General features: G+C 45.6%; 2 protein-coding genes across 4 annotated transcripts in view; one reads left to right on the forward strand and one right to left on the reverse strand.

The window, feature by feature from the left end:
• Window positions 1–7037, reverse strand: part of IPP (intracisternal A particle-promoted polypeptide) — an 84241-nt gene extending 77204 nt beyond the window's left edge. Inside the window, exons 1-2 of the mRNA XM_069232851.1 lie at window positions 6898–7037; window positions 6599–6806 (exon numbers count right to left, since the gene is read on the reverse strand). The gene's annotated coding sequence lies outside the window, so the exon portion shown is untranslated. The remainder of the gene's footprint in view (window positions 1–6598; window positions 6807–6897) is intronic.
• The window catches only part of DPH2 (diphthamide biosynthesis 2), a 97350-nt gene continuing 79937 nt past the window's right edge, over window positions 6820–24232 (forward strand). The window contains exons 1-2 of one of the 3 annotated variants that reach the window (XM_069232854.1): window positions 6820–6852; window positions 13914–14094. In XM_069232854.1, the coding sequence (XP_069088955.1) occupies window positions 13942–14094 (153 nt within the window). In that variant the 5' untranslated portion in view covers window positions 6820–6852; window positions 13914–13941. Of the gene's footprint in view, window positions 6853–6956; window positions 7070–7091; window positions 7207–13913; window positions 14095–24232 lie in introns of those variants that run through there. The other 2 variants (XM_069232853.1, XM_069232852.1) reach the window with 2 other exon arrangements.

Genomic DNA, 24232 nt, shown 5'->3' on the forward strand with positions numbered 1-24232 from the left:
GGTAGACATACTCTCCTATGATGATGTTGCAGTACAGAGAACATTATTTGACTTAGCACTCATGGTGGTGTGGACCCAGGATGAGTAGGTCCACAACCGTAAGGGCCTCTAGAAGTATACACACATCCATTGCAGTGCCTGGACGGACTGTATAACAAGAGACTAAGGGCCAGATGTATGACACCATTTTGTGGCTGCAAAATTGACAAATTGCCTTCCGCGACTGCAAAATGGCCTTGTAGGCTGTACTAACCCTATTTTATGAGTCGGTATCCAGTTACAGACTCACAAAATAGGGATTGCAATTCGCAATTAGAAAAGGGCGTTCCAAGGGTGTCTCTTCCTAGTTGTGAATTGCTGGCCTATGTATGATTGTTTTGCGACCGTGATGCAGTTGCAAAACGATTGGAGTTACCTCCAATTTCAAATTGGTGGTAACCTATTCACCACCGGGAAGAGTTCCCCAAGGAACCCCTTCCTGTTTGCGAATGGGGTCCCCAACAGTGTTTCCAGAGGAGACAGTGGTCCCAGGGACCACTGCCTACTCTGAAAAAATGAAACGGAAACGTTTCATTTTTAAATGCATCCTGTTAAAAAAAAAGAAATTACAAATAAAAACTGCATTACTTAAAAAGCAGTCACAGACACGGTCGTCTGCTGACCCCAGCTAGCCTCTATTCCTGTGAGTGCTGCCATACCCAATTGCAAATTAGCAACCTGCCTCATGACTATTAGTGATGCAGGTCCCAAGCGACCCATTTGCGAATTACAAACAGCGTGGATGACAATCTTGTACATTTTGTTTTCCAACTCGTAATTTGGGATTTGTAAAACAAACGCAAACTGCGAGTCACAAAAAATAGTCGCACGTCTGGCCCTTAGATATTATGTTATGTCCATTTATATAGCGCACTAATCACCCGTAAGGGTATCCAGGTGCTTCAGCAAGTGCATAGGTGAGTTTCCTCTCGGAGTAATTGAAAAAGACAAGTCTTCAACTTCTTGAGGAACTGAAGAAGTGAGGAGGAGTTTCTGATGTGCTGTGGGAGGCGGTTCCATGTTTTTAGTGTGATGTATGACAACTAACGACCTACTGTTCTGCTCTTGTGAAAACGGGGGATAAGTTCAAGTGAGACTGAGTGTAGGCATCTGTCAGGCTGGTGAAACTGTATGCAGTTGTTGAGGTATGGTGGACCAGTGTTGTGTAAGGCTTTGTATGTTTGCCTCGATAGTTTAAATTGGCTGTGTTTATGAATGGGGGCCAGTGGAGCTCTCTGAGGAGGGACAAGATGTGGTTTCGGTGTGGAAGTCAAGTACGAGATGTGTTAGTTCACACCAACATGTTCAAGTGATCCCTGGATACACTGCTAGAAGCAATGAAGTGGGAAAGACTGAAGATAAAGCCTCTAACCCAATAAGTTATATGTGCTCTTATAATATTTACACCTTTATGAGAAAATAAACGGTACAATTAATCTTTTGGGAAGAGCCATACTAATCAAAAATTGTCCACTCTAAGGTACATTAAATACAGACAACATTAAAAGCTAAAACATAATGGAGCTCTGGCAGAAAACACAATAACCACCTTGACAACCCAGTCGGAATTATACCCAAAGAACCAATAAACATAAGCAACAAAATACAAGCATAACCAATTCTGACAAAAATCTGTTGAAAGAGAAAGGAAGTCTCCAGTTCCCTGTAAAAAAAAGAGGCAAAAAATGAAGTATCCATACAGAGGAAGAGAGTTACACAATTTTGGGTGAATGTTCAGAGCTTTGGGCTTTTTCAGCTCTGGAGACCTCCAGATAGAAATATCTTATTAGCTGGTAAAACATTGCTCCCCTGTAATCTTTGAACAGATTGTACCCCAATGGAGGTGGCATATGCAGCTGCTCAAGAAGGGTCTGGAGTGGGATAAATACTATTGAGCAAGTCCCACCCCTTCATTTGATCATTGTTACAGCCATGAGGAGATACAAATCTTTCAAAGTATCCACAGCAAATTGGGGTACTAAAAGTGTAGATGATACAACAGTAGGGATGGGGGGAGAGGAGAAAAAAAACTCAACTGGTGAGAGTGTTTTTTTTATTTTTTTAAAGACAAAATAGAAGAAAGGTCTTATAATGGTGAACTGATGACAAATCGCAGTGGGTCACTGAAGGTCTGTGGGTTACAGTCAGATGTTTTAGAGGAGGGGCCAGCAGATGTACAGAGGCGGTACTGATGGTATTTGTAGTACGTTTACTATCCCTACTTTGTGGTACTGAAGCGCTTTACAGAGAGCAACACGCTACAGTAACATCCCCTCCCTAAATATGGGGCACTATTTATAATGGCAGATCATGTGACATTACAAGACGTTTCAGATGTCAAGACAACATACAATTTTACAAGGGATTTCTTCCCACATGAACACCGAACAATAAAGAGATCTCTAGATAGTTACTTCTCACAGCTGGATTACCTGCTGCATCAAAATGTTTGCAGAAAACATGCATCCCGTCAAGAAAATGACAGTTCAGAAAATAATAATGGTGTAAGGCGGGGAGTACCCAAGTAGGAGAATGATGTGCATTTAATATCCAGCTACAGTATTAATTGATTGGAAGCTACAGGGCAGCCCAACTACGGACTCCCAGAGAACAGATGCTTTTAAGATGCCAGCCCTGGGCATTGTCACGCTTGGATAGACTCCCAATTCATTCAGTCAATTCCCAAATTAATATAAAATGGCAATAGCACAGGAAATCTGAAATCTTTCCTGGGGGTGGCTGCACACACAAAAATTCCGCAGCTTATGTAAAGTACTCATAGCTCAACTGCAAATAATAAACACAATATGACCCATCCAGATACTGCATGAATAATAGATGACTCGATATTACAAGAGGGTAATAAAGACATCTTTCTTTATCATGCAATGCAGCAACGCAATCCTGTGTTTTGGCACAAAAGGTAAAATTACTACTGAAAGGAACTTTCCTTTGTGTTTGGATGGCTCTGATTTGATCAATAAATATCTAGTGATGTTATATTACCATTTAATAACCATTGTGGTGTTGTGTGAAGGTTAGTATAGTATTGAGCTTCCTCGTGTGCGAGTATTGCAAAAACATCTTGGTGCAGGTGTATGGAGTGCACAGCACGAGAAGAATGCATTTGGATACTAGCACCAACTCCACTAAGGGCTTTTAATGGAGCTGGTGCTAGTATTCTTTGTTATGCACATATCAAATTAGTTCCAACTAAGAATTACACTATGTTGTCATGTTTAACCTGACTCTGCATTGTGCCCTCTGCTGGGGTGCCGTCACTGCTGGACATGGACAGAGTTTACTCTGATAGCCCATAAATTAAATAAAGGTGTGGCAGTGGAAAGGGGGATTGAGTCACAGTCAAGAAAAGTGAAGTCTGAGAGCCAACTCATACAGTTATTTATTTATTTAAAAAAATACTCTAAAGAAATAAGTAACAGCCACAAACAGGCTGCATTCTAACATACCTCACAGGGTTACGGTCCCTGCTGCAAAGATCTTTCGGTGCCCATGGGTTTGCAGGGATGATAACAGTAAAATAATTCGGTTTGTTAATGTGTTTGACAGAAAGACAAGTGTTTTGCCTGTTCATAGTTTTGACCCATCACAACGTAGCACAAAAAGTTAATGTGCCTGCTGCAAAGCGCTCATAACATGCAGTCCACAGATCTGTATTGTATGTAGATAGCTCAGCAGGTTTCTACTTTTGTCACAGAGTTCCTTTTGTTACTTGCATTTCATAAAATACAATCCTAATAAAGCACAAAAAGCTATGACAAGCATCAAGGAGCTGCATGGAAACTGCAAGACTTGTTTTCTCCTAATCTTTCATTTTTCTAAAGTTGCTAAAAATGATTCCTTTGGGAAGTAGTTAAGTCTTAATACTACAGTTAACCTCAACCACTGTTACGATGTAAATTCTTTACGTGTATGGACAATGTGACTCCTCCAACTTACAACCATTATCTTAGGTAACATTTCTTAAATAGTGATGAACAGGCTTGTAAGGTTCATTGTCTCTGCAAAATATGGTTGTATACCATGACAGTGTGTCATGGTAGATAGCTGTTTTAGGTTCGCCTGCCAAATACTGCTAATTGTCCAGTTGTGAAAGACCTATTTTGAATTTACAGTGGGCTTACAGCGTCCTGATTGTTTACAGTTAGTTAGCTGTAATTTCACACTTATTGGCTTGCTTCTTATTCAATGGCTTGTATTCCTTTTCCAGTGGTAGTCCCTCCCCTGAAGCATAGCCTTTTTACCATATCTTTGATTGCCTGACTGGTATCCTCCAACTTCTCACTTTTAGGGATTTCGTTTTTTTTTCTTTTTGGTTAAGAGCTCCATGGCAGTGTTTAACCAAAATGTGTTTTCCAGCTCGCTCTTGCATGCTTCTCCCACCAGGACAATACCCACCCCATACTATGTTGCTCTCTCCCTCATGTGCTCCTCCCAAATTGTTCTCTCCCTTGTGCTCCTCTCTCTCCAAAACTTCCCTGTGCACTGCTGTTCTCTCCATTATGTGCATCTTCCTCTACATCTACTGTTACACTCTACTTCATGACATGGCATTCCCCTTCTTCACATCCAACTGCTCCTCCATAGCCCCCACGCCCTTGCAGTTCTTTTTTATTCTGCACAATTTCTTTTTTATTTGAGTACATTTATAAAATTAAAAAAAAGGGCTTTCTTCCATTGTCTAGACAAGTTAATGCGTGCACCTACAGAATGACGCAACTGGAAATAATGGTTGTTAGCTTACAGTGGGCCTAGGGACCGTCCATTGTTTACCAGTGGTTAGCTTCATCACTCATTTGCTTGATTCTGTTTGGTCCACCTGTGGGGGCTTCACTTTGTCTTCATGCATTTGACCTTTCCCTGGAGCACTGCCCAAGTACTTGTGTTTTTCAACTGCTCACATTTTGGAAGCTACTTTCCCCTTTTTGTTGAAGCACTCCATGAGAGTACATGCATTTGCAAGCTGTTTCCCTCATGCTCCACTCCCTCCTGCTCCATGTTGCCGTCCCTTATTAATGTTGTTTTGTCCTCCATCTCAACTCTCGCCCATGAGCTGCTGTGTCTGCTGTGTAACTCTCTCACTCGTGTGCTTCTGGTCCTCACCCACACTCGTGTTGCCCTTTCTCACCTATGTCCTTCTATGCCCCCATGTAGCTCCCGTTCGTCTGTGCAGGCTTTTGTGCCCCAAGCCACCTTCATGTTTCTTACCCGCTCAATTTCGCTGCCCTCACTGACCTGCTATAGGATCCCAGTAACATTTACAATAAAAAATATACGATGATGCAGCCCCTGAGTTGCATATTCTGTAGGTGTGCATGCATATTTAAATCATGCATGTGACTAAAAAAAATGATATGCACAGCGGCCACGAAATTGTCATTTGTTAAAAATTCCTTAAAAAAAATATATATTTCTATAATGCTGTACAGTATCAAACAAGATGCTGAAACAGCATTAAGAAAAGTTATGCATCTAGAAAGGATATCGGCAGAGCCCGCAACTTAGGAATCATCCTCGATCCCTCCCTATCAATGACCTGCCAGGTAAACTCTGTCACCTCCTACTGCTGGCACACACTCCGCAAACTCTGGAAGATCTTCAGATGAATCCCATGAGAGTGTCGCAGGACAGTCACCCATGCCTTAATCACGAGCAAGCTTGACTACGGCAATGACTTCTACGCCGGCATCTCAACTAGGAACATCAAAAAACTTAAACTCACCCAGAACGCCGCCGCCAGACTCATTCTGGACCTCCCTCACCGAGAATACATCTCCCAACACCTGAGGACTCTATACTGGCTACCGGTCGAGAAGCGACTCACCCTCAAGCTTCTTACCCACACGTACAAGGTCATACACAACACAGGACCAGCCTACCTGAACCACTGCATCTCCTTCCACACCACTACCATATCCCTCCGCTCCACCCAGATGGCCCTGGCCACAGTCCCTTGCATCTGCAAAACAACCACCTGAGGATGATCTTTTACCTACACTGCAGCGAAGAGCTGGAATAACCTCCCCCTGCACCTCAGACAAACACCGTCGCTCACCATCTTCAGGAAGAACCTTAAGACGTTGCTCTTCGGATGAGGCAACAACCCCACTCCCCCCCAGCGCCTTGAGACCCTCACGGGTGAGTAGCCAAGCTCTACAAATACTGATTGATTGAGAGCCAATAGTTCTCATAAGCAAAACTGACTGCCTTATGCATTTTTTTCCTTTTGCCGATGCTGAGTGGCATAAGCAAAAAATATATTTGTTTTTGCCAATGCTGAGTAGCATTAACAAACCCCACTGGTCAGCTGCCTTTTTGGCTTTGCCAATGCCTGTTAATGTTGTTTTACTATCAATGTCAGTTCTTTAAACGGGCAGGTACTGTAGATCTTTGGCTCGAATGGTAGAGTACAACACTCCTCATCAGATGTGCAGCACTTTTAAAGGGAGAGTACAGGCACATCTCAGAAGCAAACAGATGTTCGGAGAATATAAATATCTGCACTTTTATATTGCACTTTCAAGAGCTGGGTACTCACCTCATTTCTGACGGTCTAGCGCCCCTTCCTGCCCCTCAGTAGACGCAGGTACCCTTGATGCTCGAGGAGCTGTTGCTCCCAAGTCCCGCAGAGCCTCCTCCCGCTCCAGGGTGAAGCCCAGCGCGCCCACTGACTCTACTGACAGTACGTCGTCGACCCATTCAACGTCACGGCGCAGATTATCAGCCATCTTGGTGGCGCTGCGCTACTGTCGGAGAAAGGGAAGACAGACAACAGCTCGTGAGCTCAACAACGTATGAGGACGGATGCATAAACACGTAGAAAAAAGGAAGGCTTACACGGACTATATAAAAAGCGCAGGGTAGTGCATGAAGATTGAATATGCGTGTTAGAAGGTTGCCATTATGGGATGAGTAGAGTGCAGATAGAGACGCTACTTGTCAAGACCTAACTATCGGTGCTTTTGCGAGACTGCCCCACTGACTGCTCTAAACACGCTGTCTTACTAAGGTATGGGCAGTCTAAGCAGACAGATGTGTTGACAACGCCCCCTGCAGTGGTTCACACACTTCCGCCCATTCCAAGATGGCCGTCTTGATGAGCTCTACCAGCACTGAGCACGAGAAACTTTAAGGGGTGCTCTCTGGGTGAGTCGGGGGGATGGTTTGAATGTTGGGGTGAGGGGTTGGTTTAAAGTGCAGTCCCTAGGCATATCCGGTTCCTCGATGCGTATCCCTGGGATTAGTACAACTATACCTCTGGATGCTAGTTGAGTTTGTTTAGTAATGCAGTGTAGTAATAGCACCTATCGATATTCTCGTGCCTTCCAATTTTTTTCAGGTTGCTTTTGTATGACATTACTATTGTTTCATTGTGGGTATGAGTGGTATTCCTGCCAAATGTGTGATACTTTATCGTAAGTAAGTTACAAGTAATGACCAGCATTTGGCTGGTTTTCCGTTAGTTTCCTGATATTGTATCCAGACAAAATAATACAACAATGAAAATACCTCTAAAACAAACCAGAACTATTTGCTTTGTCGGTACTTGTTAGCATACGAATAAGGGATAAAATTAGTTTGTTTTGAATATTTAGGATTGAAAATATTTCGGTTCTGAAAACAGACTGTGATTAAACGGACTGAGGTCTGTGAAATCAATCAATCAGCATTTCTAGAGCACAGCCCTGTCATCCCGGGGGGTATTTGGGGTTCAAGATCTCCATTGAAGAGCCAGGTCTTGAGTTTCTTTCTGAAGTCCGCAAGGGAGGGTGCTGTTCGAAGCTGGAGGTGCAGGTCATTCCAAGTTTTGGCGGCGATGAAGGAGTGGCCCCCAATATGGCTGCAACAGATTGGGGTGGGGTGGTGTGAGAGGGCTAGTGAGGAGGAGCACAGGTGTCTGGTGGGTTGGTGGAAGCTCAGTCGGTAGTTCATGTAGGCCTGTCCTTATTCATGTAGGGCCTTGTGCTCTTGCCTGAGGATCTTGAACTGGCACCTCCTCTGGATGGTGAGCCAGTGGAGTTGCCTGAGGTGGGGGATGATGTGGCCCTGTTTGGGGAGGTCCAAGACGATTCTGGCTGCTGCGTTCTGTAGAGGTTGGAGTCTTTTGAGGAGTTTGGCGGAGATGGCAATGTAGAGTGTGTTGCTGTAATCAAGGCAGCTGGTGACGAGGGCTTGGGTGACCATTTTCCTGGTGTTCACTGGGATCTATCTTAAGATCCTGCAGGGCATGTGTAGGCTGTGGAAGCAGAAGGAGACGACTTCATTGATTTGTCACTTCATGGTCAGTTTGCTGTCGAGGATGATGCAGAGGGTGCATGCGTGGTCTGTTGGAGTGGGTCTGACATGGGCAGGCAAGTAAAGGTAGTGGTCGCTCAGGTGCCTCAATCCATTATGCTCTTGCCACCATACCACTTTGATCAGCTTTTTTCTCATGTTGAAAGCCACATTCACACATTTTATTTCTGCATATTTCTAAAACTCTCCATTTGAATATTTCATGTCTTTCTTCCTTTTCAACACTGTCTGTTCACTTTGTCTTGCGTGTACTTTCTTAAGCCTTCCAATATGCTGTCACTCACACCTACTCTCTCTCTTCACCTGCAAACACTGCATTTTTTTCCCTCTGGAGTGGTGAATATTTCAACAGCGTCATATACATCTTTCACTCACTTTAATATAAAAATGGTAATTTAACTTAGCACGCGTGACAGTCCAACCACTCATTACACTTTACAGAGAGGGCAGGGACTGGATGAGTATATAGTCTCAACCTCATTATAACCCACTAACAGGCTCTATTAGAAACACACTGCCACCAGCCTCAGCTCAAGAGCTTGAAGTCGTGCCTGTTGTAAATTCACACTCATAACCTGATCTCACTCAAACACCTAGAAGGAACTCGGTTCACATAATGCACAATTAAAGAGTTATATGTTGCATAAAAAACTACAGAAACGCAGCATCTTGAAAAAGCAAATGCTATCAGGGAAAGCATGATAAAGAAAAGTATGAAATGTTAACTGTGACTGCCTCAATTACATGGATTACCGTAAAGGTTTTTAGTCATTGTTGAAAAATGCATCGGCTTCCACAAGCGACCTGAGCTTCATGTTAATAGTTGTCACCCATGCCTAAATCGTAGGAAGAAATACAATGGTTATGCCGTTTTAAAACAGCGCTGCAGGGAGGCAGTTGGATAATATATGGCTAGATGCCATTCACGGAGCTGGCCAGAGGCAGCTTGGCACACTTCTGTAATTGTAAACGTCTGTAGGATGTAACCTGAACAAGCTGGGCCCATGCTGAGGTAACTTGTTACCCATAGCAACCAGTCACCTCTCCTTGACCCTGGGCTTCGACTCACACTGCTACAACTGCCTGAGGTACTGCACACAGCAGATAATAATAAAGACTCAAGCAATTCACACAGGCAGCTGAAATGCGTAGCTTTGCATTTTAGTGCAGCCATGCGGGGACAGACGCTAAAATAAATTATGCTAACCCGTAATGCGTGAAATTTCGCAGGGCTTATTCTTTGTGCAATACTGTGAAATAGTGCAGTAGCAGCACCTCTTGATGTCCTTTTCACAAAACTGTGAAAACCCATAATAGTGCAGTTTGCATGCCATTCTACGTACAGTAGTGTGACACTGGGATAATGGCACAGTTTGTGTATGATTTAGGCGTAGCAGCGATAGACATACCTGGTAATATTCTCTAGGAGATAATGTGAAGCACTGCAACACCAACACCCGGTGATGTTCTCTCTTTATACTGTGACACAGGGAGAATGCGGTGCCGGATGATGTGTTTTTATACAATACTATTATACAGTGTGGTAGCATCACCTGCTAATGTTGTGTAGGAAGTTGGCTCTGTATGTGCTATTTCAAAGTAAGGAATAGCATGCACAGAGTCCAAGGGTTCCCCTTAGAGGTAAAATAGTGGTAAAAAGAGATAATACTAATGCTCTATTTTGTGGTAGTGTGGTCGAGCAGTAGGCTTATCCAAGGAGTAGTGTTAAGCATTTGTTGTACATACACATAGACAATAAATGAGGTACACACACTCAGAGACAAATCCAGCCAATAGGTTTTGTTATAGAAAAATATCTTTTCTTAGTTTATTTTAAGAACCACAGGTTCAAATTTTACATGTAATAGCTCTTTTGAAAGGTATTGCAGGTAAGTACTCTAGGAACTTTGAATCATTACTTTAGCATGTATACTTTTCACATAAAACACAATAAGCTGTTTTAAAAGTGGACACAGTGCAATTTTCACAGTTCCTGGGGGAGGTAAGTTATTGTTAGTTTCAACAGGTAAGTAAGGCACTTACAGGTTTCAGTTTTTGGTCCAAGGTAGCCCACCGTTGGGGGTTCAGAGCAACCCCAAAGTTATCACACCAGCAGCTCAGGGCCGGTCAGGTGCAAAGGTCAAAGAGGTGCCCAAAACACATAGGCTATAATGGAGAGAAGGGGTTGCCCCGGTTCCAGTCTGCCAGCAGGTAAGTACCTGCGTCTTCGGAGGGCAGACCAGGGGGGTTTTGTAGGGCACCGGGGGGGACACAAGATAGCACAGAAAGTACACCCTCAGCAGCGCGGGGGCGGCCGGGTGCAGTGTGCAAACAAGCGTCGGGTTTTCAATGGAAGTCAATGAGAGATCAAGGGATCTCTTCAGCGTCGCAGGCAGGCAAGGGGGGGGCTCCTCGGGGTAGCCACCACCTGGGCAAGGGAGAGGGCCTCCTGGGGGTCACTCCTGCACAGAAGTTCCCTTTCTTTAGGGGCTGGGGGCTGCGGGTGCAGGGTCTTTTCCAGCCGTCGGGAAATGGAGTTCAGACAGTCGCGGTCAGGGGGAGCCTGGGGATTCCCTCTGCAGGCGTCGCTGTGGGGGCTCAGTGGGGGCAACTTTGGTTACTCACAGTCGTAGAGTCGCCGGAGGGTCCTCCCTGAGTTGGTTGTTCTCCACCAGTCGAGTCGGGGTCGCCGGGTGCAGTGTTGCAAGTCTCACGCTTCTTGCGGGGAGTTGCAGGGGTCTTTAAATCTGCTCCTTGTAACAAAGTTGCAGTTCTTTTGGAGCAGTGCCGCTGTCCTCGGGAGTTTCTTGTCTTTTTCGAAGCAGGGCAGTCCTCAGAGGATTCAGAGGTCGCTGGTCCCTTGGAAAGCGTCGCTGGAGCAGGTTTCTTTGGAAGGCAGGAGACAGGCCGGTAAGTCTGGGGCCAAGGCAGTTGGTGTCTTCTGTTCTTCCTCTGCAGGGGTTTGTCAGCTCAGCAGTCCTTCTTCTTGTAGTTGCAGGAATCTAATTTCTAGGTTCAGGGAGAGCCCTTAAATACTAAATTTAAGGGCGTGTTTAGGTCTGGGGGGTTAGTAGCCAATGGCTACTAGCCCTGAGGGTGAGTACACCCTCTTTGTGCCTCCTCCCAAGGGGAGGGGGTCACATCCCTAATCCTATTGGGGGAATCCTCCATCTGCAAGATGGAGGATTTCTAAAAGTTAGAGTCACTTCAGCTCAGGACACCTTAGGGGCTGTCCTGACTGGTCAGTGACTCCTCCTTGTTGTTTTCTTTGTTTCCTCCAGCCTTGCCGCCAAAAGTGGGGGCCGTGGCCGGAGGGGGCGGGCAACTCCACTAAGCTGGAGTGCCCTGCTGTGCTGTGACAAAGGGGTGAGCCTTTGAGGCTCACCGCCAGGTGTTACAGCTCCTGCCTGGGGGAGGTGTTAGCATCTCCACCCAGTGCAGGCTTTGTTACTGGCCTCAGAGTGACAAAGGCACTCTCCCCATGGGGCCAGCAACATGTCTCGGTTGTGGCAGGCTGCTGGAACCAGTCAGCCTACACTGAACAATTGGGTAAAATACAGGGGGCATCTCTAAGATGCTCTCTGTGTGCATTTTTTAATAAATCCAACACTGGCATCAGTGTGGGTTTATTATTCTGAGAAGTTTGATACCAAACTTCCCAGTATTCAGTGTAGCCATTATGGAGCTGTGGAGTTCGTTTTTGACAGACTCCCAGCCCATATACTCTTATGGCTACCCTGCACTTACAATGTCTAAGGTTTTGCTTAGACACTGTAGGGGCATAGTGCTCATGCACATATGCCCTCACCTGTGGTATAGTGCACCCTGCCTTAGGGCTGTAAGGCCTACTAGAGGGGTGACTTACCTATGCCACAGGCAGTGGGAGGTTGGCATGGCACCCTGAGGGGAGTGCCATGTCGACTTACTCGTTTTGTTCTCACCAGCACACACAAGCTGGCAAGCAGTGTGTCTGTGCTGAGTGAGGGGTCCCCAGGGTGGCATAAGATATGCTGCAGCCCTTAGAGACCTTCCCTGGCATCAGGGCCCTTGGTACCAGGGGTACCAGTTACAAGGGACTTACCTAGGTGCCAGGGTTGTGCCAATTGTGAAAACAATGGTACATTTTAGGTGAAAGAACACTGGTGCTGGGGCCTGGTTAGCAGGGTCCCAGCACACTTCTCAGTCAAGTCAGTATCAGGCAAAAAGTGGGGGGTAAGTGCAACAGGGAGCCATTTCTTTACATGTTGTCTGTGCTGTACTACGAAAGAGTTTGATGGCGGTGGCAAAGGAAATTCTGTGTACAATACTGTGATCATTTGCAATAGCAGCACCCTGGGTTGTTCTCATACAGCCTTGTTGTGCAATAATGCAATCCTGTGCCACTGCAGGGCCCCAGGACGTTGTCTTTTCAATGCTGTGGTGTAGTGCGATAGCAACAATAGAACTATTGGAACTGTGATATACCTCAGTAGCACTGTTCTGTGACATCGTTCAGGCCTGGATTTCAGTTCGATAGGAGTGCCTGGTAACATGCCCAGTGTCTGATTGAGTACGAGAGCAGACCTTCAGGAAGTCTTCCAACAGTACTGTGATCCTGGCGCAGTGTGATAGCAACACCCATTAACTGTGTTCAATAATGTGTTTAAGTGCAGTACCTGTAATAGAAATCGCTTATGAGGCTGCCCTTTCAGTACTGTGAGACAGCGCGGTAGCAGTTCCTGTTGATGTTTTCTTTACCGCCATGTGGTACAGAACAAGAGCAGGGATGATGATAACCCGGGGATGCATGTTTCCCTGCAGTGTTATAGTGATAAGCAGCATAGTAACACGGAAAGGCTTCCAGCTGTATTATAATCCATGCTAGATTTGTGGTGTTGCATTTATTTTCCACTTACTACCCCTCTGTGGGGAGCTGAAGCCCTTGCCTACATTGGCAGCATGCTACACAATGTAGGGTGTGTGTTTGGAAGGGTGTTCTCTTTATTTTTGACCCTGTCTAAGAACTGGTTCAATGCCGTGCACAAGGACGTCTGAGGTGTGATTATTTCTTTATGGTTCATAGCGCTTAGTAGTGTGATAGAAGTTCATGGTTCTCAGTAAGCTGACAGCTTTGAGCAGCTCTGAAGTTCCCTTAATGGTATTTGTTATCATCACAATCCACACAGATGGTCACTATACTGGGTTGTCCAAACTGAGATATTTAAAGTTTATCGACCTGAGCAGACTTAGGTTTTGTTGAAAAATGTTGATTAAAAATGTCTGACAAGCATTGTATTCCAATCATTAATTCATCAAAGAGATCATAAAAGCCAATTTTCTTCATTCCATAGAGCCATGTCATATTGATTTATATCAGTGATTTATAAGTTTAGGTGCCCAGAAGTTATTTCATCAACCTCTATACCACGACATGGGACCTATAGGGTTATTGCTTCATAAAAACTATTTATGAAGCCAGCCTGAGAAAGGTGATGGACATGACCGGAACTGAACATGTTCTTCTCAATGCTTGTTATGCATCTGTAATAAGGCTGTGCATGTTCTCTTGTTGATTTCAGCGTGAGTGAGAGTGACCTTGGGGTGACCATGGCGATGCAATTTAGCAGCGACAGTGCCGAGGTCATGAAGCAGGCCTCTGTCGCCAAGGAAAACTGCAACAGAACACTGGCTGATGACCTGGAAGAGGTTTATGAGTTAAAGAAAACAGTCAACTTCATCCAACAGTTCCAATCCAAGAGGGTGAGCACCAACTTTGTATTTTTTGTCTAACTAGAGTGCCTTTATTAAACTTTTTCTATGTTTTTGAGGGGGAGGTGTGAGGAAATCACTTTCCTTATTTTGATAGGAAATTAAATTTTTGTTTGTCAGTTGAAGTCTTACCTAAAAAATAATTATTTCTTCTTATAGATTTTCATACGACAGCTCCGCACCCAATACCATAACATGCAATGACAGGAAGGTAGTGCTCCTTTTCTGCTTGATTGGTTATGGGTTGGAATATGGACAAGGGGACTGGAAATTGGAAATAGTGCGACTAGACCATGCCAGTTTGACTGTAAGATTATAGAGAAATGTGATGGACTCCATCTTGAATGGCTGCAAGCTTAAAGCATTATGAATTAATATTTCTGCAGAGCTGTATCACTAAAAACATATTGAACATATACCTTTCTGCTTTTGTTGTTGAAGATGAAGGCAGAGGCATAGGTCACAAGAAAATTGAATCTCTTTTTTTTTTTTTTTGCACCATTTTCTGTGCGCCTGTATAAAAGTTGAAGACCAAGGCTATCTCCTCCTGAGTCCCATGTGTAGGAAAGTACCATCTTGCCTGGCATGTTACCCCCATATTTCACTGTATGTATGTTGTTTTAGCCCTTGTGTCACTGGGATCCTGCCAGGCAGGACCCCAGTGCTCATAGTATGTGCCCTGTATGTGTTCCCTGTGTGGTGCCTAACTGTATCACCGAGGCCCTGCTAACCAGAACCTCAGTGTTTATGCTCTCTCTGCTTTCTAAAATTTGTCACTGCAGGCTAGTGACTAAATTTACCAATTCTCATTGACACACTGGTACACTCATATAATTCCCTTGTATATGGTACTTAGGTACCCAGGGTATTGGGGTTCCAGGAGATCCCTATGGGCTGCAGCATTTCTTTTGCCACCCATAGGGAGCTCAGACAATTCTTACACAGGCCTGCCACTGCAGCCTGCGTGAAATAACATCCACATTATTTCACAGCCATTTTACACTGCACATAAGTAACTTATAAGTCACCTATATGTCTAACCTTCACCTGGTGAAGGTTGGGTGCCAAGTTACTTAGTGTGTGGGCACCCTGGCACTAGCCAAGGTGCCCCCACATCGTTCAGGGCAAATTCCCCGGACTTTGTGAGTGCGGGGACACCATTACACACGTGCACTATACATAGGTCACTACCTATGTATAGCGTCGCAATGGTAACTCCGAACATGGCCATGTAACATGTCTAAGATCATGGAATTGTCACCCCAATACCATTCTGGTATTGGGGGGACAATTCCATGATCCCCCGGGTCTCTAGCACAGAACCCGGGTATTGCCAAACTGCATTTCCGGGGTTTCCACTGCAGCTGCTGCCAACCCCTCAGACAGGTTTCTGCCCCTCCTGGGGTCCAGGCAGCCCTGGCCCAGGAAGGCAGAACAAAGGATTTCCTCTGAGAGAGGGTGTTACACCCTCTCCCTTTAGAAATAGGTGTGAAGGGCTGGGGAGGAGAAGCCTCCCCCAGCCTCTGGAAATGCTTTGATGGGCACAGATGGTGCCTATCTCTGCATAAGCCAGTCTACACCGGTTCAGGGATCCCCCAGCCCTGCTCTGGCGTGAAACTGGACAAAGGAAAGGGGAGTGACCTCTCCCCTGACCAGTACCTCCCAGGGGAGGTGCCCAGAGCTCCTCCAGTGTGTCCCAGACCTCTGCCATCTTGGAAACAGAGGTGTTGGGGGCACACTGGACTGCGTGGCCAGTGCCAGCAGGTGACGTCAGAGACCCCCTCTGATAGACTCTTACCTTTCTTGGTGGCCAATCCTCCTTTCTTGGTAGCCAAACCTCCTTTTCTGGCTATTTAGGGTCTCTGCTTTGGGGAATTCTTCAGATAATGAAAGCACGAGCTCACTAGAGTTCCTCTGCATCTCCCTCTTCGACTTCTACCAAGTATCTACCGCTGACTGCTCCAGGACGCCTGCAAAACCGCAACAAAGTAGCAAGACGACTACCAGCAACATTGTAGCACCTCATCCTGCCGGCTTTCTCGGCTGTTTCCTGGTGGTGCATGCTCTGGGGGTCGCCTGCCTTCACCCTGCACCAGAAGCCAAGAAGAAATCTCCCGTGGGTCGACGGAATCTTCCCCCCTGCTAACGCAGGCACCAAAAGACTGCAACACTGGTCCTCTGGATCCCCTCTCATCCTGACGAGCGTGGTCCCTGGATCACAGGAATTCTATCCAAGTGACTCCCACAATCCAGTGACTCTTCAGTCCAAGTTTGGTGGAGGTAAGTCCTTGCCTCTCCACGCTAGACTGCAAACCTGTGTACTGCGTGATTTGCAGCTGCTCCGGCTTCTGTGCACTCTTCCAGGATTTCCTTTGTGCACAGCCTAACCTGGGTCCCCAGCACTCCGTCCTGCAGTGCTCAACCCGTTGAGTTGGCCTCCGACGTCGTGGGACCCTCTTTTGTAACTCTGCGTGGACTCCGGTTCACAAATCTTCCAAGTGCCTGTTCAGGTACTTCTGTGGGTGCTGCCTGCTTCTGTGAGGGCTCTCTGAGTTGCTGAGCGCCCCCTCTGTCTCCTCCTGCAAGGGGCAACATCCTGGTCCTTCTTGGTTCTCAGCAGCACCCAAAAAACTCTACCGTGACCCTTGCAGCTAGCAAGGCTTGTTTGCGGTATTTCTTAGTGGGAACACTTCTGCAACCTTCATCGCGACGTGGGACATCTTCCATCCAAAGGGAAAGTTCCTAGTCCTCTTCGTTCTTGCAGAATTCCAAGCTTCTTCCATCCGGAGGCAGCTTCCTTGCACCTTCATCCGGGGTTTCCTGGGCTCCTGCCCCCCCCCCCCCCCCCCCGGACACTGTCGCGACTATTGGACTTGGTCCCCTTGCTTTGCAGGTCTTCAGGTCCAGGAATCTGTCTTCAGTGCACTGCTGGTGTTTGTTGTTCTTGCAAAATCCCCCTATCACGACTATTGTGCTCTTTTGGGGTAGTAGGTGTACTTTACTCCAACTTTTCAGGGTATTGGGGTGGGGTATCTTGGACACCCTGACTGTTTTCTTACAGTCCCAGCGACCCTCTACAAGCTCCCATAGGTCTGGGGTCCATTTGTGATTCGCATTCCCCTTTTGGAGTAAATGGTTTGTGTTGCCCCTAGACCTATGTCTGCCTATTGCAACCTTTTGTAATTCTACACTGTTTGCATTACTTTTCTGACTCTTACTTACCTATTTTGGGTTTGTGTACATATAACTTGTTTATATTACTTACCTTCTTACTGAGGGTACTCACTGAGATACTTGTGGCATATTGTCATAACAATAAAGTACCTTTATTTTTAGTAACTCTGTGTATTGTGTTTTCTTATGATATTGTTCATATGATCTAAGTGGTATAGTAGGAGCTTTGCATGTCTCCTAGTTCAGCCTAAGCTGCTTTGCCATAACTACCTTCTATCAGCCTAAGCTGCTAGAAACACCTCTCTTCTACTAATAAGGTATAACTGGACCTGGCACAAGGTGTAAGTACCTTTTGGTACCCACTACAAGCCAGGCCAGCCTCCTACATTGGTGGCAGCGGTGGGATAAGTACTTGTAACTACTTTACTACTTTACCACTTTGTCATTTTGTACTTTTCATAAGAGAATCATATACCAAACAGTACAGTGCATGTACACTTAACCCAAAAAGTTTGCTTTTCTATCCAAAAACTTTTTACAACGTTCTGAAAAGTTTCTTACAACTTCTAAACGTTAGAAAAAGTTTTTTCTCTGTGCTTTCAAAAGTTCTGAAACTTTTTTTCTCTTCTCCCTATCCTTAAACCTTTTACTATCATGTCTGTTGTAGATTCCACTCTCAAGACTGTTAATGCAACATATGAGAGTTTGAACTACAAGAGTTTAAGGGGTCTCTGCCTGGATATAGGTTTATGTATAGGAAAGAACCCTACAAAAGAGTTTCTTTTTAATATGCTTATTGTGGATGACCAGAACCAGTCTGGACCATCAAATGAGAGATTAGAAAAGGGAGAAGCTACCCAGTCTGACTCAGAGGAGTCCCCTGGAGAAGCTGGGGAGGGTTCTGACAAGGGTCTGCCCTCTAGCAGGGCACCTAGTGATGCTGGCAGTGAGAAAAGTTCCCATAACAGTAGGGAATTATTTTTCCCTAGAGGCCAGATTACTAGGGTCCAGACAGTTAGGGACAGGTCCCCCTCTGAAGTTTCTAATTTGTCATCTGTGTCAAAGCATTGAGGATAACTTGTTAGAAAGGGAACTCAAAAAGTTGAGGGTTGAGGAGACCAGACTGAAGCTTAAACAGCAACAGCTGGCCGTAGATAGGGAATCCCTAGACATTGAGAAGGAAAGACAGAGGTTGGGGTTAGTTCCCCATGGTGGCAGCAGTAGTATTCCTGAGAGCAATCCTGATAGAGAGCAACATTCCAAGAATCTGCACAAGATAGTCCACCCTTACAAGGAGGGGCATGACATCAATAAGTGGTTTGCTGCACTTGAGAGGGCCTGTATGGTACAGTTGGTCCCTCAAAGGCAGTGGGCTGCTATGTTGTGGCTATCTTTCACTGGAAAGGGTAGGGATAGCCTCCTTACTGTTCGAGAAAGTGAAGCTAACAACTACACAGTATTAAAAGATGCACTCTTGGATGGATTTGGCTTAACCACTGAACAATACAGGATTAAGTTCAGAGACACCAGAAAAGAGTTCTCAAGACTGGACAGATTTTGTGGACTGTTCAGTGAAGGCCTTGGAAGGGTGGTTACATGGCAGTAAGGTATCTGACTATGAGAGCCTGTATGATCTTATTCTGAGAGAGCATATTCTGAACAACTGTGTGTCTGACTTGTTGCACCAATACCTAGTGGACTCGGATCTGACCTATCGCCAAGAGTTGGGAAAGAAGGCAGACAAGTGGGTCAGAACAAGGGTGAACAGAAAAGTTCATACAGGGGGTGACAAGAATGGCAAGAAGAAGGATGGTAAGTCTTCTGACAAGGGTGGAGACAAAAGTAAACATTCTGAGTCTTCATCAGGACCACAAAAATCCTCTGGGGGTGGTGGGTCCAAATCCTCTTCCAACAATCATCCTAAAAAGCCTTGGTGTTATTTTTGTAAAGTCAAAGGCCATTGGGCAACTGATTCCAGTTGTCCAAAGAAAAACACCAAACCTCCCACCACCACAACCCCTGCTGCAAATTCTAGTAATAGCAGTGGTGGTGGGAAATCTACTACTAATAGCCAATCCAAGGGTGTAGCGGGGCTCACTATTGGCAATGTAGTTGGGGTTTGTCTTGTTAGGGAGACCACAGAGGCTGTTTTAGTCTCTGAGGGTGCCATTGATTTGGCCACCTTGGTTGCTTGTCTCCTTAATATGGATAAGTACAAGCAACTTCCCCTAATAAATGGTGTTGAGGTTCAGGCCTACAGGGATACAGGAGCCAGTGTAACTATGGTGATGGAAAAACTGGTCCACCCTGAGCAACACCTACTTGGTCAGCAGTACCAAGTGACAGACGCTCATAACAACACTCCTAGCCACCCCATGGCTGTTGTGAATTTGAATCTCCACGGGGGGGGCACTGGTCCAAAGAAAGTTGTGGTTGCCTCAGATTTACCTGTAGACTGTCTAGTATGGAATGATTTAGAGACATCAGCTTGGGCAGAAGTGGAGTTGGAGGCTCATGCAGCAATGCTGGGCATTCCTGGGCATATTTTTGCTTTAATCAGGGCTCAGGCCAAAAAGCAAAAAGGACAGGGTAACTTGGATCCTGGAACAATGGACCAAGTGCTCCCTAAAGCTTGGGGTAGCAAGGGTAAATCCCTACCCACTATCCCTCCCTCTACAGATGATTCCCCTTCTGAGGAAGAGGAATTTCCCTCTTGTGCAGAACCTACACCAGAGGAGCGGGCAGCAGACACTGCTGAGCTTTTGGGTGGAGGGGGCCTGCCAGGAAAGAGCTGAGTGTGGCACAGCAAACCTGTCCCACATTAGAGGGTCTTAGACAGCAAGCTGTCAAACAGCAAAATGGGGATGTCAGTGACAGTCATAGAGTATACTGGGAAGATGACCTCTTGTACACAGAGGCAAGGGACCCAAAACCTGGAGCAGCCAGGAGATTGGTCATTCCCCTGCAGTACAGAGAGTTTCTTCTCACTCTAGCACATGACATTCCTTTGGCTGGGCATTTGGGCCAGATAAAAACTTGGGAAGGACTTGTCCCCTTGTTTCACTGACCTCGTATGTCAGAGGCCACCAACGTTTTTTGCAAGTCTTGTGTGACCTGCCAAGCCAGTGGCAAGACTGGTGGCACTCCAAAGGCCCCTCTAATTCCACTTCCAGTGGTTGGGGTGCCCTTTGAAAGGGTAGGGGTTGACGTAGTTGGCCCCCTTGACCCTCCTACTGCTTCAGGCAATAGATTTATTTTGGTGGTTGTGGACCATGCCATAAGATATCCTGAAGCCATACCTTTAAGGACCACTACAACTCCTCCATACAAACTCACAAAGGTATGATAATGGGACTCCCTGAAAAACTCAGGAGGAAATGGGATGTCCTGTTACCTTGCCTCCTTTTTGCTTACAGGGAGTTACCCCAGAAAGGAGTGGGCTTCTGTCCCTTTGAACTCCTCTTTGGGCACCCTGTAAGAGGTCCACTCACTCTTGTGAAGGAGGGTTGGGAACAACCTTTAAAAGCTCCTAAACAGGACATAGTGGATTATGTACTTGGCCTAAGATCCAGAATGGCTGAGTACATGAAAAAGGCCAGTAAAAACCTTCAGGCCAGCCAGGAGCTGCAAAAGCAATGGCATGACCAGAAGGCTGTTCTGATCCAGTACCAACCAGGACAGAAGGTATGGGTATTGGAGCCTGTGGCCCCAAGAGCTCTCCAAGACAAATGGAGTGGACCCCATCTAATTGTTGAGAAGAAGGGTGAGGTTACCTATTTGGTAGACCTGGGCACTGCCAGGAGTCCCCTTAGGGTGATTCATGTCAACCGCCCAAAACCCTACTATGACAGGGCTGATCTCACCCTGCTCATGGCAACAGATGAGGGACAGGAAGAAGAGAGTGACCCTCTCCCTGATCTCTTCTCCACCACTGAAGCAGATGCCTTAGTGGAAGGAGTAGTTTTAGCAGACTGTCTGACTGCAGAACAGATAGACAACTGCATCAATCTCCTAAGCCAATTTTCAGACCTCTTTTCACTTGTACCAGGTACAACATCCTGGTGTGAACACACAATTGACACTGGAGACAGACTGCCTGTCAAAAGTAAAATTTATAGGCAGCCTGACCATGTCAGAGACTGCATTAAACAAGAGGTGCAGAAAATGTTGGACTTGGGGGTGATTGAACCTTCTGAAAGCCCGTGGACTAGCCCAGTGGTGCTTGTACCAAAACCTCACACCAAAGATGGAAAGAGGGAGATGAGGTTTTGTGTAGAGTACAGAGGGCTCAATCAGGTAACAAAAACCGATGCTCACCCTACCCTATACTCAGGGAAGATGAGCTTATTGATACACTGGCTTCTGCCAAGTATCTTAGCACTTTTGATCTGACTGCAGGGTATTGGCAGATCAGATTGGCAGAAGATGCTAAACCAAAGACTGCTTTTTCTACTATAGGAGGACACTACCAATTCACAGTAATGCCCTTTGGTTTGCAAAATGCACCTGCCACTTTTCAGAGGTTGGTGAACACAGTCCTGCAAGGGTTGGAAGCTTTCAGTCCAGCATATCTTGATGATATTGCTGTCTTTAGCTCAACCTGGGATGAGCACCTGGTCCACCTTTGGAAAGTTTTGGAGGCCCTGCAAAAGGCAGGCCTCACTATCAAGGCCTCGAAGTACCAGATAGGGCCGGGGAAAGTGGTTTATCTGGGCCACCTGGTAGGTGGAGAACAGATTGCACCACTAAAGGGGAAAATCCACACAATCATGGATTGGGTTTCCCCTACAACTCAGACCCAGGTGAGAGCCTTTTTAGACCTCACAGGGTACTATAGGAGATTCATCACAAATTATGGCTCCATAGCAGCCCCTCTTAATGATCTCACAAGCAAGAAAATGCCTAAAAAGGTATTATGGACAGCTAGCTGTCAGAAAGCATTTGAGGAGCTCAAACAGGCCATGTGCTCTGCACTTGTCCTAAAAAGCCCATGTTACTCCAAGAAAGTCATTGTTCAAACTGATGCATCTGAATTAGGGGTAGGGGCAGTCTTATCACAACTGAATTCTGAGGGCCAGGATCAACCAGTTGCTTTTATCAGCAGAAGGTTCACCCCTAGAGAAAAGCGTTGGTCTGCCATAGAGAGGGAGGCCTTTGCTGTGGGCTGGGCACTGAAAAAGTTGAGGCCATACCTGTTTGGCACTCACTTTATTGTTCAGACAGACCACAAACCTCTACTTTGGCTAAAACAAATGAAAGGTGAAAACCCTAAATTGTTGAGCTGGTACATATCTCTACAGGGAATGGACTATACAGTGGAACATAGACCTGGGAGTACCCACTCCAATGCAGATGGACTCTCCATATATTACCACTTAGACAATGAAGACTCATCAGGTCATGGCTAGTCTTATTGTCCTTCGTTTGGTTGGGGGGGGGGGTTGTATAAGAAAGTACCATCTTGCCTGGCATGTTACCCCCATATTTCACTGTATGTATGTTGTTTAAGCCCTTGTGTCACTGGGATCCTGCCAGGGAGGACCCCAGTGCTCATAGTATGTGCCCTGTATGTGTTCCCTGTGTGGTGCCTAACTGTATCACTGAGGCTCTGCTAACCAGAACCTCAGTGTTTATGCTCTCTCTGCTTTCTAAAATTTGTCACTGCAGGCTAGTGACTAAATTTACCAATTCTCATTGGCACACTGGTACCCACATATAGGGCCAGATGTAGCAAAGGTTTTTACCCATTCTGTGTCTATGGGAAAAAGTGTTCGTACATATGGCCCATAATTCCCTTGTATATGGTACTTAGGTACCCAGGGTATTGGGGATCCAGGAGATCCCTATGGGCTGCAGCATTTCTTTTGCCACCCATAGGGAGCTCAGACAGTTCTTACACAGGCCTGCCACTGCAGCCTGCGTGAAATAACGTCCACGTTAAGTGTGAAAATATATGTCTTCAGTGCCTTTGGCGAGGCAGAACTGGCACCGGATGTTGACAAATTGCCAAGAAGAGCCTGCAAGGACTCCAGTCCGTCTGGATTATAAATGCTACTACTCTGCTAGAGTTTTGCTGCATATTCTTACAGTAAAAACAAAAAAAGTCCACATTTTCATATTTATCTCCCTATTCTGTATTTGAGGGATCAGTTGTTATTTTTGAGATTTCAGGTGCCGTAAAATGAATAATTACTAATTCAGCAATATTTGCTGTTTATTAACTTTTTTTTTCAATGTATTTTTTTGTGTGGCCCAGGAAAAAAGCAAAAATCGCTTTATGTGACGTAATAGAGAATTTATTTGAATTACCGGTATTAAAGTACAACCCCAAAGCTGTGGTGAAGGTAGGACAGCACAAGGTACAAACATTATTTTGCTTGTGCTACTGCTTACGTTGGCGACAGCGAAGTTCCAGCTGAGTATTGTGACAGTACAATCATCTCCCCTATGCTTTTCAACATCTACATGAAGTCCTTACCATAATTGATCAATACATTTCAGCTCACATGCTACAACTATGCAGATGACACACAAATATTCCTTAAATTGGAATGCCCAAAAGACATTGAAAACTCACAAATCTTCAGTTGCCTCAGAGCCGTTGATCAGTGGATGACTTGGAGTCATCTCAAACTGAATGCTTCCAAAATGGAAATACTCACATGTGGCAACAGGAAAAATGATGACTGTCTGGGCACCTGGCCTAATGATCTGGTACCACCCCCTCAAGTATCTAAGGAAGGTAAAAACTTTGGAATTACCATGGCCTCCAAGTTAACAATGAATGCCCAAGTGGACAAATTAGCACAGTGAAGCTTCATCACCTTGAAAAAACTGTGATGCATTTACCCCCACCTCGGATTTCCACCCAAGGTCCAGGCTGCTATCTCTCTTGCACTATCTAAACTAAATTACGCCAATGGCCTCTACCGTGGATCATATCTATCTACTATGA

The sequence above is a fragment of the Pleurodeles waltl genome, chromosome 4_2 (assembly GCF_031143425.1).
Source record: "Pleurodeles waltl isolate 20211129_DDA chromosome 4_2, aPleWal1.hap1.20221129, whole genome shotgun sequence".
In the NCBI taxonomy this organism is placed as follows: Eukaryota; Metazoa; Chordata; class Amphibia; order Caudata; family Salamandridae; genus Pleurodeles; species Pleurodeles waltl.